General features: G+C 40.2%; 1 protein-coding gene across 1 annotated transcript in view; it reads right to left on the bottom strand.

Annotated features, from left to right (window-relative positions):
- Window positions 1–20,399, bottom strand: part of LOC107597798 (protein PRRC2C-like) — a 52,458-nt gene that overhangs the window by 7,679 nt on the left and 24,380 nt on the right. Inside the window, exons 15-30 of the mRNA XM_016288985.1 lie at window positions 15,846–18,263; window positions 9,128–9,288; window positions 8,702–8,856; window positions 8,242–8,593; window positions 7,970–8,055; window positions 7,629–7,823; window positions 7,079–7,330; window positions 6,637–6,729; window positions 6,428–6,529; window positions 5,274–5,460; window positions 4,974–5,171; window positions 4,618–4,736; window positions 4,348–4,484; window positions 4,015–4,249; window positions 3,602–3,910; window positions 3,086–3,189 (exon numbers count right to left, since the gene is read on the bottom strand). Coding sequence (XP_016144471.1) covers window positions 3,086–3,189; window positions 3,602–3,910; window positions 4,015–4,249; window positions 4,348–4,484; window positions 4,618–4,736; window positions 4,974–5,171; window positions 5,274–5,460; window positions 6,428–6,529; window positions 6,637–6,729; window positions 7,079–7,330; window positions 7,629–7,823; window positions 7,970–8,055; window positions 8,242–8,593; window positions 8,702–8,856; window positions 9,128–9,288; window positions 15,846–18,263 — 5,103 coding nt within the window. The remainder of the gene's footprint in view (window positions 1–3,085; window positions 3,190–3,601; window positions 3,911–4,014; window positions 4,250–4,347; window positions 4,485–4,617; window positions 4,737–4,973; window positions 5,172–5,273; window positions 5,461–6,427; window positions 6,530–6,636; window positions 6,730–7,078; window positions 7,331–7,628; window positions 7,824–7,969; window positions 8,056–8,241; window positions 8,594–8,701; window positions 8,857–9,127; window positions 9,289–15,845; window positions 18,264–20,399) is intronic.

Below are 20,399 nucleotides of genomic sequence, written 5' to 3' on the forward strand. Positions count from 1 at the left end.
AGTCAATAATCATGCAGATTTATGTTACAAACTTATAGAATTGTACAGTAAGAAAGTTATTTCCTTTAACCAGGAAATTAACGTTCTTAGAATTGACAAGACGGTTGACCCTGAGTGGTCAGCTAAATATCTACAGTGGATCTAAAATATTAATAATTAATCATAATTAGTTATGGTTAATTATTCATATTTCCCCATGAGCTGATTCGCTACAGCCCCCTGCCATCAGCTGCCGCGTCTCTCACACACACACACGAGCGCTACTTTAGTACTAGATTTAGCAACTTTTTTTCCATAGATAGTCATACTGACAAACCTAGCGACTTTTTTGGATAAACCTTAGCTATGGTTCAGTTGGAAGATTTCGCCAGTGCTGTCCCGCGAACGCGAGGTCTGACTTTCCCGGAGCAGTGTCACCTCTCTTGGCGTCTGTTCTGTGCAGTGAGTGGCAGAGAAGCAGCACATTCAGTTGGCCGCACCGCAGCCGACTCGTCAATAAATTAATACAAAACAGCGTTTACTAGCACCTATCACCGACGCTTAATGATTGTTTGAAATTATAAATGAGCGTAGTTCGTCTGTTAATATCACATGCACTTTTTTGTTTGTTGTTTTTAGTTTGTTACTCAGACGCAGGCAGTGCGATGCATGAGACAAAAAAAGTAATATAGCCAAAACAACCGCATAGCCGCTCTTTAGTGTAGATGCATGTTGATTTTATCAGACGATGCCGCGATTATAAATGAGTGACTCCTGTTTAACATTAAATAGTGACTAAACACAACCCCTTTTAGTGTGGTATTTTTTGACAATATTCACTCATCATGACAGTAAAATAGGGCATTCTAAGTCAATATACTGCAGTATTTCCTCTCAATCAGTAGAAAATACGGTTAACACCCGGTCATGCATGAAAAAAAATAAAAAACACCGTCTTGTACTGTGAAACCGATATAATTTCAAAAAATACCGTGATATAAATTTTGGTCATACCGCCCAGCACTAACTACTACTAAAATTATTAAAACATTATTTTTAAAGAATAAGCATACAATATTTCTTCAATGTTTTAATTGTAATATTAGGGCTGCATGATAAATCGTATGCGATATTTAACGTGCATCTTATAAGTAAAACCGGTTCTGTAATCAGCGGTAAATCTCCATCACGTGCGTGCTTTCACATTGAGCAGAATTAACTACACAGAGCCGTTGTTCACTGACGAGCGGTGCAAAAAAATTGCGCAAATATGACCGTGGTTTTGCGCAGCTCGTCAGTGAACAACGGCTCCATGTAGTTAATGCTGCTCAATGTGAAAGAGATTGAGATTTACCGCCGATTACAGAACCGGTTTTACTGGTAAGATGCACGTTAAATAATCACATGCGATTTATCGTGCACCCCTATGTAATATTAAATTACCTTTATTTTCCAAAAATTTAATTTGTTTAATTTTCATTACTTAAAAGATAGATTATATGAATGTTTTATGCCTTAAAACAAATGTAAATACACAACACAGAATTTCTGAGCAAAAAATCATAAGGCTAAGAATAAATGAAACTTGTTTTATGCTTTCAAATAATTAGACGTGCTAAAACAGAATTTGGTTACAATAAAACATAAGGTTGGAAAAATAAAACATTTCATAGGGCCCTAAACATGTAATATTTGTTCAACTTTTAATAAATTGATGTTAAATTGTTTAAGTTTCATGATTTTAATTAATTAGACATGCTTGGTGATTAAAAAAATTTAATTTAACCATTAAAAAGGAGCCCCCCCAAAAGCCGTAAACCTAGGGGAAACACTGTACTCTGTTTATGTGGTAAGTGAAATTTTATGTACTGTAATATAACAGGCATTATGTAATGTCCGCAATCCATAAGTAAACTTCTCACACATTTTATGTTACATTATGGAGCCAGCATAATCTGAAATTAGTTTGTAAACGGTTATGCAATGCTAACGTGATGCTAACTTGATGCTGATGTGTTGTATTAGTAGGAAAGCAATAGTTACGTAGATTACTGCATTCGGTTTTTGAAAAAAAAAAATAAAATTATTTACCATTCTGAAACATCCTGTTGTAAGCGCATATGATGAGGTGGTTGGTTGTCACCTGTCATCGCCGATTCGGGGTCTGAGTCCGGCTCAAACATGTAAGGCCGGAAAACATTTCCCTCAGCAGAGGCCATCATTACAGGTGTTTCTATTTTTCTATTTGCCATAGCAGGCTACAGCATACATTACCCTAGTAACTGGTGGTTGGCCTGGCCGTGCGTCACTCAGAAAACAACAGGCCAATCAGAAGAGAGGCTCGTGAATATTAATTAGACAGGCCAAAATCGACCTGTTCTCAGCAGAGCTCCTGAGAAAGGAGCTGTAAAAATATATTTAGATGGTTTTTGGTGATTATACCGCAAATATATATTCTTAAGGACATCAAAACCTAAAATAAAACTCCAGAAAGGTGTATAATATGTGACCTTTAAAAGTTTAGGGTATAAGTTTATAAGTTTAAAATATACAGCAGCAAAAAATATAATCAACATTGATAAGAAGAAATGTTTCTTGACCTCCAAATCAGCATATTAGAATCATTTCTAAAATATGAGACAGAAGAAAAAAAATAAAATAAAAATTTAGACTGGTAGTGCATATTCACAGTCCTAGCTAGAATACTACCAATTAATGGTATGGACAGCTATTTCCTCTCATGAAAGCACAGAGTGTACATGCTTAGCTACCTGTAGACCAGGGGTGGGGAACGTTGATCCTGGGGGACCACTGTCCTGCAGAGTTTAGCTCCAACCCTGAAAAAGAAAAAAAACCCTACCTGTATCCTGAAGACCTTGATTAGCTTTTGTTCAGGTGTGTTTGATTAAGGTTGGACCTAAACTCTGAAGGAACACCGGCCCTTCAGGATCAACGTTCCCAATCCCTGCTGTAGACAGTAGTCTTTGCTGTGTTTTCATTTTGGCCCAGATGCAGATGCTGCAAGGCTTTTGTCACCACAAGTTCTTTGATGACGGTTTGGTGTGTCTGGCCCTTAAGCTGGATGGCTTTGCGTGCATACACATACCTATAAGGGCTAGAAGTGGGGGTAGTGCTTCTGGCGCTGACAGGTGGAGTTCCAGGCTTCAGATCCATTCCACAACTGAAGAGCTTCAGATCCATCTCACACATCTAGAACAGATAAAGTATACATGTTTCAATATGGCCCATGTATGATAAGCTTTTAGACTACAGTAATACTACAGTTTTGGAAAATTCGGAACAAAAACAACAAATGGGTCAAATTCAAATTCACCCTCAAACAGTAGGTGGTGAAACACAAAGCAGTGCTGCTCTTATAAACATTAAACAATTTATTAGGCTGAGATGAAAGGATAAGGTAAAAAGAAAATGCCATTGATGTTGCATGTATTAATATAAACAGGGTCCAAAATGAACTATTGCTAAGCAGCAACAGGAGTAAATATACCAGGTCCACAATCAACTTCATTATTACAAGTAAATTAAATACGAAGTGCAATACATTTGTTAAAAAAAAAAAAAAAAGTAAAATAAATGATAAACATCATGGTTATAAGTGTACCTTATTGGAAGGCTGCATCATACTGTGTGTATTCTGGCCAATAAGGCCACGGTAGGGCGGATTGCTTGGGGGCTGGCGATTGAGGCTGGGGGGTGGGACTTGGGGAGGGGGCGGAGGTAGGGACTGAGGCAAAGCCAAGAGTGGCTGACCACCACCAGAGCCGAAGTTGGGCAAAGACAACTGTGAACCTGGCACAGGAACAGTCACCTGCTGTAGGGCAGAGCTGGGACTTTGAGCTGAGCTGTAGTAGCTGCTCTGCTGCTGGACTTGTCCAGAGTACAGGTTTGAGTGCTGACTCATTCCCTGACGCTGCAGTTCATCACACACAGAGATAGAGAAATATAACAGACTTTAGATCACAGACATGACAGGCTGAATAAGTAGATAGAGTGGGGGGGGGGGGGAATTCTGACCTGCAGTAGATGCGCGTCTATAAGCTGTGATCCACCCATGCCAGAGGGCTGATTCAGCTGGGGCTCAAACAGGATGGGGATGTGTTGGGTGTTTGAGGTCTGCTGAAAGGCCAGGCTGGACTGAGGCTTGCCCAATTCTGGGGGCTGCACTCCAGGGTAACTGTGCAGTGGCGTCCCAGACAGCATCATGGGAGATGTCTGGGAAAGGCTGTTCTGCATGAATGCCTGTTGAGACCTGTGTAGACAAGACAGCACACGATAAATTAATTGAGATATTATGCATTACATAAATTTTGGATGCTTCAGAGTTAACAGCAGCTCGGTCTGCAATACCTGTAGGGCTGTATGGAGGAGCTGAAGAGGTCTTGAGGTTGAGACACTGGAGGTCCAGTGTTGAGGCTCAGCTGGGCCTGGTGCTGCCCCTGCAGAGGAGCGTAAATAGGGATGGGGATCTGTTGCACCGCTGTAGGCTAGAGAGATAGAGAAATCATAAAAGGGTGTCAACCAACTACAACCTCAGGAAAATGAGACCACTGTAAACATCATTCATGAATCATGACTTGAAAGTCTGATCCTGCTGGTGTGGGACACTGAGTTTTATACCTGTGAGAGTCCAGGCTGAAAGCCTTGCTGCTGGGCTATAGAAGCAGCCAAGCGAGGGTGGGGCGTACTGAACAAGTGGCTGGTGTCCATGTAGAAAGCCGGGATTTGGGCTGCAGAACCTACACAATAAAAAATAGTTTATCACTTCTTCAAAAGACTAACATGTAGATACAGACATAAAATAAAGAATGATTTCTAAGGAACACTGAAAACTGGAGTAATGGCTGCTGAATATCAAGCTGACGTCACAGGAATAAATTACTTTTGAAAATATATTAAAATAGAAAACTCTTCTAATTATTGAATTAGGTGAGCAGAAACAATATTCAAACTTGAGGGTGATGTGGGCCATTTACCTGCTGCAGACTGAGATACGAACACCTGTGGGGTCTGTTGCTGCGGTAACAGAGAAGGCGCACAGCCCAGCTGGGAGAAGTTAATGCTGGACATTCCTGAACTCTGCAGCTGCTGGGGCTTCACCTTACAGATGTTGGGAGGGTCAGAGGCTGATGTGCTCTTCGTGCTGAGAGAGGATGTTGTGTAGGTTGCAGATCCTGTATAACAGAAGTCCACTATTAAAATTCAGCCCATGTCTGTTTTTTATTTTTACTTTCTGACCCATTCATGGGGTGTTCTGGTCAAGCATGAACTCTTACCAGACAGGGAGGTGCTGGGGGTGACCGAGGCCACAGGTATCTGAGGCACTGAAGCACTAGAGAAAGAGTTGAAGGAGGCACTGCCTCCTGCTCCTCCACTGGTGATGGGGGAGGCAGAGGAGGTGACAGGAGAGCTCTTTTCCACAAGACTAGGCGAATTCTCCCAAGCCTTACGCGCCGATTCCATCTGCAGGAAAACAGTGAAGAGCATTTTAAAAGATGCTCTTGGTAGCATCTGCACTGACTTAGTTGTGTAAAGTACATTTTGACTATTTATGTTAAAGCTTTTGATTTGTGGATCAGGATTTGTGAATGAAACATTACATTTATTCTAGGGCTGCCCCCTAATAGTCGACCAAAATTTTTTTAACCTAGAGAAATGTGCGCTATATTCAAACGTCTGTGTGGAAGGCTGAACATTAGCGCTCACTGCAGGACAGATGGAGGGGCCGGTGCACTCACTTGCTCTTAAAATAGGCTACTCCGTAATTTTTGGTCATACAGATAAGAGTAATACATCTTTCAAATCTGTAAAGACTGTTTATTTATGTGCACTCACAATAACAACAAAACACACTTTTGTAAAATAATGAAAGCAAACAGGATGCGCTTTCTGCCATCTCGGTCTGTGAACTCGAGCGCGAAACTCCGTGTATATCTTTGCCTTACAGACATTAAAATATATCTATAGAGAGTGAAATGTCTACTTTCAAATTAACCAATTCAAATGGAAAACAAATATTCTCAGATTATGTAATCCGTGTGAAACATGCACACAGGCGCATCACTACTGCGGAGATGACGACTAAGTGTTGCCAACTTCATCACTTAAACTGAAACAAAGAAAGCACTTGTTTATCAGTGAATTATTAAAATGTTAATGCAGCCTCCTCACTGTTTTTCCCTGACACATTCATAATCATAGCTTCTGCCAGTACGCTGTGGCAAGCTTTATGCGTGTGCTTGAGCGCTTATTAGGTTTTTTAGGCAATTAAAGACTCATTATAATGATTTAAATGGTTTATTGATAAACGTGCGATTAGTCGACTAATGCTTAAAATGAATGACTACTAGTCGACCAGAAAAATCCTTAGTCGAGGGCAGCCCTAATTTATTCTGATTTTCAAATGAATCATTCAGTGTGTGTGTCTTACTTTAAGTGTGAGGTCAACAGTAGCAGGAGAGACTGTGGCAAGGCTGGAGCTCTGCTGCAGGGCTTCTCTTCGCTGAATAGGCAATGGGTGCGGGAGCGCCACCTGAACCAACAACCAAAAAAAGCGATCAGAACACACACACACACACACACACACACACAGAGAAACCCTACACACACGCATAATGATTACAGCACTGAAGCACTAACAGGTGCCACAAGGCTCTCCTCTATCTTGGTCCCTGCAGTGGGGACGTTGTCAGCTAATGAGGAAGATGGGATTGTGTAGTCAGTCACTGATTCCTGCAAAATAAACACACATTGTCAGAAAATAACTTATCTACAACTATTTTTTCAATAATATAAATACTACCATTCAAAAGTTTGGGGTTGGTAAGATTTTAATGTTTTTAAAAGTCTGTTACGCTCACCAAGGCTGCATACATTTGATAAAAAATACAGTAAAAACAGCAGTATTGTGAAATAAGGTAATTAACAGTTTAAGTTAAAATGAGCATAATTAATAAATGACAAAAAAGTAAACATAGAAAACTGTTCATTCAAAATACCCATAAAACAACTTACTGACCCCAAATCTTTGACTGGTATAGTGTTAATGACAGAATTGAAGCAGAAGGATATTAAATTGCACCTTAGAGATGCTGGAGTATTCAGCAGATGGAGCAGTAATCATGCCCTCAATGTCTCCACCCAGCTCAGGAACTTTGTCTTTAGTGGGTGAGCTGGAGTCTCTGTCTCGGCTGCCTCTAGTTCCATTTTTATCCAGGACCTCTCCATCGGACTGACGCACATCTTTGGCAGCCTTACGGTTCTTGAGCGAACGCTCTTTACCAATGGGACCAGGTTTATATTCCTTGTGCTCTGGAGGGGGGATGTCAGGTAACTGAGGAGGAAAATTTGAGAAATTATTTAGAAATATCTGTAAAGTCTGGGACAACAAGCAAAAATGCTTCAATTTTGTGTAACAGCATATCAATTTAAAATTAACATTTCAAAATGTATCTTTTGCTTTATTATAAAGAAAAGCAAATTTCACAGCCCACTTCTCATTATCCAAACCACAATGAAATCAAGTCCTGTCCCACGTCTTGGTAAATATCCAGTTTCATTTGGAAATATGCTGGATTATGTGATGCAAATGCTGCTGCACATTGGTCCTTTGAGATAAAAGCAGGGACTACCTTCTGAGGTTTGACAGGTCCAGCACGAGGCTGTTTTTGTCTTTGCTCTTTGGGTTCGGGTAGTTTATTATCAGAGGTTTTCTCTAGCAGGGCGGGCACTCCGTCACTGTCAGTGCTTCCTGCTGAAGACGGGGCACCAAACTGGATGCTGTCCATGCCCAGCTCAACCCCACTTTCTGTTCCCATTTTCACACCCTAAAACACACAACCACAAAAACACCAGCACTTAAAGATCAGAAAATTAAAAATGGTGTTGGTCAGCCAGTTAACATAGCATTTTGGAAAACAGCTTGTTTAAAACTTTTTACATTTTAATTAAAATTTAAATATCTCCCTCTCACCTCAGGTGTAACGGCCCCAGTAAATGAAGTAAGGGGTTTGTTCCAGGCACTGACAGATGGAGGCTGGAGAGGGCTGATAGGTCCAACTATAATAGCAAGACAAATACGATAACCATCAGATGCAGAACTGTTACCATGTTGTTAAAATAATCAAAGAACAAATAAAAAAACTCACTGGTTTTAAATTAATTGGTCTTTATTAATGGCTATGAACAGTTTCTTAAACTAAAACGGCAAGTTATGTAAACATGGCTTTAAGGCGAGGAACTTACGTTTTTTGACATCAGAGAGAACAGTGGAGCCAGCCACCTTGTTCTCCCACAGTTCTGTACCCAGGGTGTTGTGTGTTTGACTCTTGGCAGGGAAGTCTACAGGTGAGGGGGCCAGAGGTGCCACAGCACCCTCAAGAGGCTGGGTTGAGCTAGTACTCTGGTTAGAGGCAGGCAGGTTGTGCTGCGACACAGAGATAGCTGGCTGTGGTTGAGGCTGCTGAGGGACAGACTGGGTTTGTGGAGCTGGAGCTGATGGTTGCTGCTGCTGTTGCTGCTTTTTGGCAAATCGCGGAGGGAGTTTAGAACCGCCACCTCCCCTGCCCTTCTCACCAGAGCCCTTTTTACTCCAGTTCTGCACAGCATAAGGACAGATGCAGAAGACATCGGATGAGATGATTTCTTGTGTACCAATTGCCTCGATGCAATGCACGGGACTAAAGACATTCCCTCCTTTCCTCACCTGTGCAGTCTGCTCTTCTTTCTTCCTTCGTTCCTCATCCTGCAAACGTTTCTGCTGCTTCCGTGAAACAACCTCAGTGAACCCATCATCGTTCGTGTTTGACTGAGGGTCCTCCAGTGTCGTGACCTCTGGGTGGTCGTCAATGATCACTACACCTGGGGAAGGGCGGAAAGAGGATAAATGAGTATCCAAAAAAAAAAAATTAGCAAAATCATTCAGTTTACCAATATTAAAACCAAGTTATTAAATAACAGAATTGTAATATTGAAGCTGTACTTGCAAATAATTTATAGCTAGGAACGAATTAGCTAGCAAAGATTTTTACTAAATATTACTTAATTTTGTGTTAACTTTTTAATTCATGTTATGAATATGAAAAAAATGTTGCTACAAGGTGCATCAAAAACAAAATTATTTAACACTAACTGGCATAATTGTTGAGATCGAACTGAGACAAAGCATTTTCTTTCTCTTTGGGTTTTTTGACAGCTTGTTTTGCTTCCTCTTTCCGGCGACTGGGCGCTGGGTCTTTTCCAACTTTCTGACCTGTACTGGCCTGACCAGCCTCTGCATTCTGAGCAGCAGCACTGCAGGAAACAGAGAAAATATTAGCTCAGTAATAAATTAGAATCTGAGGGTTGTTGGGGGAAACAGCCAGATAAAAGTAGTTAGTGTGAGAGGCAGTCTAAAAATACATGTCTATTTGGAGGGCTGTTAAGACAAATTCACACATGTGACCCTGGACCATAAAACCAATCTTAAGTCGGTGGGGTATATTTTTAGCAATAGCCAAAAAATATAGCCAAAATTATAGATTTTTCTTTTATGCCAAAAATCTGTAGAATATTAAGTAAAGATCATGTTCCATGAAGATATTTTGTAAATTTCCTACCGTAAATATATAAAAACGTAATTTTTGATTAGTAATATGCATTGCTAAGAACTTCATTTGGACAACTTTAAAGGCAATTTTCTCAGTATTTAGATTTTTTTGCACCCTCAGATACCAGATTTTCAAATAGTTGCATCTAGGCCAAATATTGTCCTATCCGAACAAACCATACATCAATGGAAAGCTTATTCTCACATGTATTTATTTCCAGATTTATTTATTTACTTTTACTCTTCCGTGTGCAACATGGAAATGAGTAGGGATGGAACGATGACCGATTTCACGATAAAATGCCCTGATGGTTAGTATTATCGTTTAAAATTTAATTATCATCAAAACAGTGTTTGATTATCACGATTTTGAAAACTCGCAGTAAATCCTGTCCAGCAAGCATCAGTCTGACGCAGAAGCAGCATGCAATGTTGTTGTGTTTTTGTTTTTTTTGCACGAGAGGAAATGGCGGAAGGCAGTGACAGCGCTCGGGTGATTTTTCAGCCATCTAAGAGGACCAAATCGGTGGTCTGGTCGTATTTTGGCTTTTCCAAGAGTCCTGAAGGCAATTTAATCGAGGACGGTCACCCTGTCTGCTGATCTTGCAAGAAGAAAGTCGCTGCAAAAGGGGGAAACGCATCAAATTTGTTCAGTCATCTTCGTGACCCCCACCCACTGTTATAGCGAATGCAAGGTAACTTTTACCTCAATACCAAAACTAACTCTGCAAATAATTGGACAAAAAATATTGACTAGAGATTAAATATTTCGTTATCTCGCTTGTAATTAACACAAAGCTTCAAACTATTAAGGTTGACATTTAAGGGATAATGTATTGTATATTCATAGTTAACTTATTACACAGATTTTTATTTTGTTTACCTATAATAATATATAAATACGGGGATATGAAATTGAATTGAGATTAATATTTTGAAATCTTTACTGTTTATAAATCCATTATGAACAGTGTACAAAACAATCGTCAGGACAATATGATCACTACAGCAAAATTATAGTAGTATTAATAGTAAATTTCTCATGAAAAAATTATTTAATTTTCAATACAATCAAAAACTGAGACGCAAGACGGCAAGCTGCATTTGAATGAAACGAGAGAGCACGTCCGCGCCAATACAAGAGACATGGGGCGAATTCCAAACAGAAGTGAGCATCCCTATGCCCTACTCCCTTCAAAGGGCAGAGCCCTTGAAGTGTGTTCTTTGAAGGGTACAGGGCAGTACTGTCTCGTATAAGCGTTTGGAACTCCCTTGGCGAAGGGAATGACTGACCAAATGTTACCTTGACAACGCTGCGCGTGCGTGCAGCATTCAGTACTCCATCAGTTGTTGCAAATAAATATTATTATTTTATTCAAATATTGTCTAATTGTGTCTTATTTACTATTAAACGTTTTTAAACTAAACTTGCTTACACTACCGTCTTCAATCATATTTCTATCACTGACGAAAAATATGTTGTCTTACATTAAAATAAACAAATTTAATTAGCCTATTCTATTTATGTTTGTATGTGAACTCTAAATCAACCCCAACTTTGCTTTAAAAAGCATCACAAGATCTCCTAACCGAAGATCACATGATCACAAATTGAAATCACATTGTGTATATATATATATATATATATATATAGCTGCTAATTGTATTTGTTGTTTTTCAAATATAAAACTTATTGAAATGTTTTCAGGGTGTGTATCAGTTCTTTTTGAACATTTTCATATTAATTTTAACAAAACCGTGACAGTATTGATAACCGTGATAACTTTGGTCACTATAATCGTGATATGAAATGTTCATACCGTTACATCCCTAGAAACGAGGGAAGTGGTCCTTGCGGAGCTCCTGTCAATCATTGGTTGAGAGCTCACACAGAAGTGACGGATCAAACTAACGATAGAGATCGGGGAGTTTGTGGGTTCAACTGGAGAGCTGGCAATATATCTTCACAGATTCACATTATGATGTTGAATTATTTTATGGTATCTGAATTCATCTACTTCCAAAAAACGAAAATTCAGCTTCAATTTTCATTTTTCGTTCATGGGTGGAAAAATGAATAAACAGCTGAATATTCGATTTCTACACGTGGGCGGGAATTAAACGCCCCTTTCTGCTGATTGGTCAGCCGAAGATCAGCCGTCATCAGTTCTTCCGCAGTATCACGCAGCAGAATAATAGTCCTTCCCTGCTGCAGTTGTATGGATTCTTAACGCATTTATTGCAACTTCATTTAATCTTTTTTCATCAAACAAACAGGCTAATGAATAGCTCGACAACTCATACTGGGGCAGAGTCTAGACAGGGCTTTCTTCGGTGTAGATATAAATTCTATTCTTTGCATCAGCTGGGCATGGCATGACAGCTGTCATAGCCTACCCCCTGTTCACCCAGTAAGTTTGTTTGTTTGCTTAGTTAAGAAATGAATTAATTTGTTTCAAAATAAATATTTTAAACACTAAGACAAAAAGGAAAGAATAATAAATTGGCTTGGGTATATATAGGCCTATGTTCACGCAAGAACTGTCATTCTGACTGACAACCGGAGAACAACAGATATTAAATAGCCTACTGTTAGAGTTATATAATGTAGTCTTGTGTTTTATTAAAATTGATTATAATTGATATCTCAAAAGGATATGCACTTGTGTGCAGCGTGAGCTGCTGCGCAATCACACTGCAACGCAAGAGTTTCATAAAATATAATAACTTGCCATTTCGGTTTGTTTCTCACCAAACCCTCAGTATACCTTCAGAATGCTTGGAATATACGCCACGAGATGCATAAGATTATTTTACGACAGATATGCATCCGCTTCAAAACAACAAACAAAACCTAAAGTCCCCATTCTTTTATTATTATTTCCATTAAATTGGCAAGTGCGAGCAGGACATTTTTATAAGCCTTTAGAACAACATTAAGGCGAGTAGTCACTCTAGTTCACACGATTCCCATAAATTGCGATGGGTTAAATAAACTCAATAAGCAGACAGTCAAGCGCAGACCAGTATTGAAGTGCACAGGAAATAAGCAGCAGTCATATTTAAAGCAGTTTAAAGTAATACTGAGTACTGATTGATGTTCACTTGTATTTTTTTCCCCATCGAGGGGAAATAACTTAATACTGTGTCATTTATAGTCATATGGTAAAATGTATATTTTTAATTGTGTAACGTTACGTTCAAAATAACTACAAAATGTTATGCCTTTGAAAAATAAAGAGAACAACAGAATGCGCTGCTTTAGCGCATCTTGATCTCCTTGAGCATCTTTCTGGCGCATGCCACAAACATGAAACACAGGGAATACTCGTCTTTTAAAAGGCTTCATTTAGATTATTTTACATTAAATGCATCATATAAGTCACTTTGAAAAAGTAGGCCTATGTATCATGATAAAAAAAAAGCGACTTTTCAGTCTGGAAATACTTTAGGCTATAGCTAATTATTTCTCGGACCCCCTATCACTTTAAGAACCACTGGTCTACACAGAAGAAAGACCTGTCTAGACTCTGCCCCGGTACGAGTTGTGTCGAGCTATTCATTAGTCTGTTTGATAAGAAAAATATGAAACTGATAAAATGGGTTATTATTCTGTACAACTGCAGCAGTGGAGGACTATTATTCTGTGTGCGCGCCTCTGAGAAATGCAGGAGCATAGGAAGCAAAGTTTCCTTACTTTAGCGAAGGAAAACCAGTCTCCTCTTGGCTTATATTGAAATCCTCCAACATTTTTCTTTACAAATCCTCGTTTTGTGCTTCTAATTTCATGACCGGCATTTTTTGTTTTGTTCTCTCTCCGCGCTCGTCACTAATCACGCACCGCTGACGTACTACATCATCCGCCAGAACGCCTTCCACGTATGACAGAATACTGGAAGAAATAGAAAAGTGTTTATTACGTTTGAAATATGGATATTTATCTTACAAAAATGCATGGATTCGCTACAGGAGGCCTTTATTCACCTCCCGGAGCCATGTGAGGGACGTTTTATTACGGATGCGCGCACATTATTTCACGTCTTCTGAACGGTTGACAACCGAACACCCGCTTACCCCCATTGAAAGGCTTGGAGGGGCCAGGACAATTTTTAATATAACTCTGATTGGATTCGTCTGAAAGAAGAAAGTCACATACACCTAGGATGCTTCGAGGGCGAGTAAAACACAGGCTAATTTTCATTTTTGGGTGAACTAACCCTTTAATAAATAAATAAATTCAGGATTCAATTATTACAAATGAACTATATTTGTTTTTATCAAGTAATTTATTTCTTTATTTTCCTGTTATTACATTTTTTTATTTGGCTACATATTTATTTCTTTATTTTTTATTTCTGCAGGTTTGGTCCTCCATAAAAGGTGGCAATTATCACCTACGCAGCTGAATCAAAACAAAGCTCTATTAAAAAATAAAAATAAAAAAAATAAAAAAAGGCTGAACTCAATGTCCTAAGGCTCCGCTATAAATAAATGCCTGAATAATAGAAGTGATTGCCATGAAATTAAGTTTAGAAAAGCATGAAAGAGCACTGTTTTTCACAGTGTCTGAAGAAAACGCGAGTTGTTCTTGCCTAAAACAACTGTTGTGGACAGCTATGAGGCTGTTATGTTTTCATTAGGGTGTTCTGGGTTTCTTGGTGGCCCAGGTGTAAGAGTACACCCTCATTCTGGTCCCTAGCTATAGCTTTGGTTTCCCTCAAACGGAAGTGTTTGGTTTTAAATTTAAGAATTTTTTCCAGTTTTGTTCTAAACTTTAATTCTTTAAGGCAGAATGATTTGTCCAATGGTGTTCCTGTATACCTAGCTGAATGTTTCAAGTAATTTTGAGGAACTTGATTAAGCTGGTTTAGGTGTTTAAGAACTGTTGCTGAACTCAACAGGACATTGGCCATCCAGGAGCAGGACTAGGCACTCTTGAAGTATAAGCAAAGTGGTGCCTGCCTTAAAGGATTTCAAACTGGATTCGCTACAGGAGGCCTTTATTCACCTCCCGGAGCCATGTGAGGGACGTTTTATTACGGATGCGCGCACATTATTTCACGTCTTCTGAACGGTTGACAACCGAACACCCGCTTACCCCCATTGAAAGGCTTGGAGGGGCCAGGACAATTTTTAATATAACTCTGATTGGATTCGTCTGAAAGAAGAAAGTCACATACACCTAGGATGCTTCGAGGGCGAGTAAAACACAGGCTAATTTTCATTTTTGGGTGAACTAACCCTTTAATAAATAAATAAATTCAGGATTCAATTATTACAAATGAACTATATTTGTTTTTATCAAGTAATTTATTTCTTTATTTTCCTGTTATTACATTTTTTTATTTGGCTACATATTTATTTCTTTATTTTTTATTTCTGCAGGTTTGGTCCTCCATAAAAGGTGGCAATTATCACCTACGCAGCTGAATCAAAACAAAGCTCTATTAAAAAATAAAAATAAAAAAAATAAAAAAAGGCTGAACTCAATGTCCTAAGGCTCCGCTATAAATAAATGCCTGAATAATAGAAGTGATTGCCATGAAATTAAGTTTAGAAAAGCATGAAAGAGCACTGTTTTTCACAGTGTCTGAAGAAAACGCGAGTTGTTCTTGCCTAAAACAACTGTTGTGGACAGCTATGAGGCTGTTATGTTTTCATTAGGGTGTTCTGGGTTTCTTGGTGGCCCAGGTGTAAGAGTACACCCTCATTCTGGTCCCTAGCTATAGCTTTGGTTTCCCTCAAACGGAAGTGTTTGGTTTTAAATTTAAGAATTTTTTCCAGTTTTGTTCTAAACTTTAATTCTTTAAGGCAGAATGATTTGTCCAATGGTGTTCCTGTATACCTAGCTGAATGTTTCAAGTAATTTTGAGGAACTTGATTAAGCTGGTTTAGGTGTTTAAGAACTGTTGCTGAACTCAACAGGACATTGGCCATCCAGGAGCAGGACTAGGCACTCTTGAAGTATAAGCAAAGTGGTGCCTGCCTTAAAGGATTTCAAACTCAGCTCCTGGAGGGTCACTGTCCCACAGAGTTTAGCTCGAACACATCTGCCTGAAAGTTTCTCGCACTCCTAAAGACCTTGATTAGCTGGATCAGATGTGTTTAATTAGGGTTAGAGCTAAATTCTGCAGGACAGTGGCCCTCCAGGAGCTGAGTTTAACAGCCCAGCTTTAAACCATAACAAATGTGTCTCACCTATAAACAGCAATAGCAAAACTCAGACTCTTTGCTTCCTGGGACAACACAGTTCAGGACTCACCCCCTGCGTCCTGATTTGGCTCCAGATCCTCCCCTTCTCTCGCTCTTGCCTGCAGGGTACCCTCGACCCATTTTAGGCCCGCTATTTCCTCGGCGGTTCTGTCGATCCACAGGCCGCTGGCTAGAGAAGCTCCTCTTAGCTACCGAGGTTATCTCCCGTTTAGAGATTGCCACACTTTCTGTGGGTGATTTGCTCTGTCCTCCAGAGATCTGTGTGGGCATAGAGGAGGAAGTAGTAGTGGTGTAAGTCACAGCTGCTTCAAGTTGCTTCTTGTCCTCTCGCTCTCTTCTTTCGTTGAAGTCGCTACTCTCAGAGGCCGTCTCCCACTCCTCATTGGCCTGGTCAGAAGAGTTCTGATTGGACAAGTCAGGTGATTTGCTGCCAGCAGCAACTACAGTGGTGGCTCCCATTTCAGGAACAACTGTCTCTGTGACAGGAAGCTCAGGGGGAGTTACATCAGGAGTGAGAGAAGGTCCTGTACTGGTATCAGCCACTCCCTCAAGCAAAGTGACCAGCGTTCCTGGAGCTTTGGACCGCGTTGGTGAGACCGATGTAGGTACTGGCACACCAGGAATAGCTTCCACAGCAAACACTGCTGCCTCACGTTCTTTAAGCCTCCGAAATCGTGGGGGCTTGTCCTGTCTGGGAGGACGGGCTGCCCTTGGTCTCCGGGGCCTCTCTCGTATGTTTTGTCCTCCCTCTCCGATCTTCTTGTTGTCATATTTGATGTGCCGTCTTTCAGAGGGGGTGCCATCAGTGCGCGAGGTCTCTGCTTCCTCTGGCCAAAAGGTCTCCATGGGCTTTGAGGGCCACTGTGAGGCCTCTTTTACAGGGGCCCGACGGAAAGGAGCAGATCTGTGGCCACCTCGTTCCCTGCTACCACCTCGCCTGCTGTGAAATCCTCCCTTGCCTCGGCGTGTGGCCTCACCCTTTAACAGAAAACCCGGTTTGGGTCGTCCATCCTCATCTCGAGACCCAGGTTTTTCAGAAAGATTTCCGGCTGCAAATCCAGAAGTAGATTTAGAGGAGCGAGATTCCGGCAGCTCGCGACAAAGAGGTCTGCTCGGTTTGGAGCTGGGCTCACGATCTGATGCTCCAGTGTCACTGGCAGATTCTCTGCCTTCACTTTCAGAGTCTGTGTCCGAGCCTCGTCTGCGTCTGCGCTTAGGCAAGACTTCAAAATCTGAACTCTCGCTACGGGTTTCACTCTCTTCTCTGCAGCGGAAACTAGCTGACCCTGTGGCATTTAATGGCAAGTCCAAGCGTGACCGTGGCTCTCTGTATGGGTAGTCCCCTCGACTTCGACCACGGCTACCTCTGCCCCTCCCACCATAGCTGCCTCTGTAACTTCGGCCACGGGAATAGTACTCTCCCCGACCACGGCCTTTAAAATCAGAAGGCCAGTCCTTCTCTCTTTCCACATCTCTTTCCCTCTCTCGGTCTCTTTCTCGGTCTCGCTCCCTCTCGTCTCTGCGGTAAGCTCTGGGAGGGAGGTTGGACTCTTTGCGAGATGGTAGTTTGGGTTCAGGACGTTTGCCATTAGACGGAGGCTTGTCTGGTTTATCCTCAGTAAGACATGCAGCTGTAGGACATGCAGTTGTCTGCAGATCTCTGGACTTTGTTCCACCAGTTGCTACTCCCACTTCAGGTTCTACCACAATTTTCTTACCATCACCAGAGGGCTTCGGTCCATCAGACGCTGCTACAGCAGCTGAAGTAACACCTTTGGGAGCAGCACCCTCTTTTTTGGATCGCTCCCATCGTTCGTGTTTCTCTTCTTTCTCTCTTCTCTGTTCCCTCTCTTCCTTCATGTCTCTCAACACAGGTTTCTTAATAGGTCCAGATCTCCTCACTGGCCGCTCCCCTCCAGGACCCTCTCTCCTTCCAGATCCGGATCCACGGGAACCCCAGCGCATCTCTGACTTCTGCTTGCTGGGTGCAGGTAAAGTAAGCTTGTCAGTTTTGTGCATACCATCATTAGCCACAGGAGGAGTGGAACGGCTGTTGATCACAGACCCTTGTCCAAAAGGCTCCTTTCTGGACTTGCCCTCTAGTCTTTCCACAGTATCAGGGAAGTCCAGGGTTTTCTGTGCTATGGTAAGTCCTTCAAATCTGGGCTCTTCCAGTTTCAGAGAGTGACTGGAGCCTTGAGAGATACTCAGTTTCAATACAGCCTGTCCAATGGCTTCAACCTCATCTGCACCAGAGAGGTTAGCCTCCTCAGGTTCAAAAGAAGGGATGACTGGTGCTCGGTCAGTCTGTAGGAGACATGGAACCTCTTCCGAGACATGACTAAAAGAAGACAAGTTTTCAGATGAATCCCTGAAGAAGTCGCTCTTGCTCCGGGGCTCAAGTGGGCTATGGTCCCGAGGGTAGACACCTGATAGACCTCTATCCAGCTCCAGACCAGCATCCAATCTATTTTAAGAGGAAAAGGGGAAAAAAGGTCTTAATACTTGATCAATAACAGGGTATCTACAGATATGAACAAGTTAAGTTTAGGACTTTAAGACCTTTTTAATACCACTTTATTTGAAATTTAAGACCAAACCTGTAATGGAAATACACATTATATTACATATGTATACGTAACATTTAACGCGTTTAATGTAAAAAGAAAAAATATCATCGCTGTTATTGCCATTTATTATTACAATATACAGTGACTAGGGTTGGGTATCGTTTTTTTTTTCTTTTTTCTCGATACCGGTGCCTAAACCGATACTTATAAAAAATTCCAAACCTGTATGAGGTTTGTGTGAATTTAACACTGTTTGGATACAATATATATATATATATTTTATCATCTTCTTTTGTGTTTACAGAAGAAAGAAACTCATACAGGTTTGGAACAAGTGGAGGGTGCGTAAAATGACAGAATTTTCATTCTGGAAGTGAATTTATGCTTTAACTACTTGTTTGTTGAACAAAAATCCATGTAACATCTGCAATCATGAAAATATTCAGCAAAATAGCTCCCTTGTCATGGTATGTTACTTACCTACAAGTTATAAAAAATAAAAAAAACTAAACATTTTTTATTTTTACCTCAGTATGTTTGTTCTTCGAGTTTCATGTGTGCCATTACGCTAATTTGTTTCTCACAGAGACAGGCAGCACGAGCCAAATTCTCAAGCCATTTTTTCAGTAAACTTGCACTAGGGATGTAACGATTACCGGTTTGATGATAAATCATGATAAAATTCCCGACGGTTAGTATTACCGTTTCATATTTTAATTATCATTAAAACCATATTAGATTACCACGATTTGAACAACTCACGATAAATAAATACTGTCCAGTATAAAGCACAGTTTTAAGTAACGTTGAGTGAAAACAGGGCGGAAAAGCTGGGAGGTTTTAAAAGAGTGCCAAGGGAATTATACAAATGAAAATATTAAAAAATTCATTAAATGAATGTACCTCTGAAGGTTCTGACGGTCTTCAGAAACGATTCGATGGCATTTTGTTTTCATCTTCGCTCCATGTAATACCTAATAAAGTAGTGTTTTTAAATCGCAGTGCTGCTTTGTCCTCAGAGTTTATGGGAAACAGCTTTTCCATAAGCGCCAACTGCTGTCAGTGAGTGGATTTACAGAGACTTATATTTACATTCAGTCTGTGTGCAGTTTCTGTCTGGCCAAAAACGGACCGAATTTGCATGCCTGCTGTAAATTGACAGGTTGATGAAAAACAAGCTTATGTCGATTCTACACATTTAAACAATTCATATAAGTTATCCAGAATTATTTATGGAGCAGATAAAATACATATAATCATTTATAAATCAATTATTTTGACTTAACTTTTCTTTATTTAAAGGCTGAAATGTGAGGTTTACCTTTTTATGAAACTTTTTTTTGAGCATTATTTGAACATTTACATTAGATATTTTAACATGCTTTTAAACTGTTGTCAGTGAAGTTGTCATTTAAAATCCGAACATCATTGGTAATGTTATTGTTTTAGTGATTATGCAAACAAAGTCATTTTATTTGTTTGATTTTTAAATTTAAAACTTGAGGTGATTTATGTGTTGGTACCTTTTGAACATCTCCAGCACATTTGAACAAAACCGTGATAATACTGATAACTAGGGCTGGGCAAAAAAAAAAAAAAAGGATTTTCCAATTAATCATTTTTTTAAATGACGTCGATTCGATATCGATTCTCAAAAGCCTCGAATCGATCTTTTCCAGCATTCTATTCAGCACACATTTAAAACAAGATCTGATTAACGTGAATCTTATCATTAGTCTTCTCCACTAGATGTCACCCTTATTTACCTTGCGCGATGTTACAACAGAAAGCCTGTCATTCATTCAGCACTTATCATGGCCATACGCATGATTCGCAATGCTCAGGTGAAATGCTATAGTAATACTATAAATCTGCGGAAGCATTTGATATCACGCATAAGGCGCCATGATTTCCGCAATGAATGAATGAATGAAAGGCTGTTGGCGCGGATGACGCTCGCGGTGTTTTCAGCTTCTGCCGTCTCACTATATGATGATATGAACACGAATGTCATCTCCAGCTGCTCTGAGAGT

The sequence above is a fragment of the Sinocyclocheilus grahami genome, unplaced genomic scaffold (genome assembly GCF_001515645.1).
Source record: "Sinocyclocheilus grahami isolate Dianchi unplaced genomic scaffold, SAMN03320097.WGS_v1.1 scaffold237.1, whole genome shotgun sequence".
In the NCBI taxonomy this organism is placed as follows: Eukaryota; Metazoa; Chordata; class Actinopteri; order Cypriniformes; family Cyprinidae; genus Sinocyclocheilus; species Sinocyclocheilus grahami.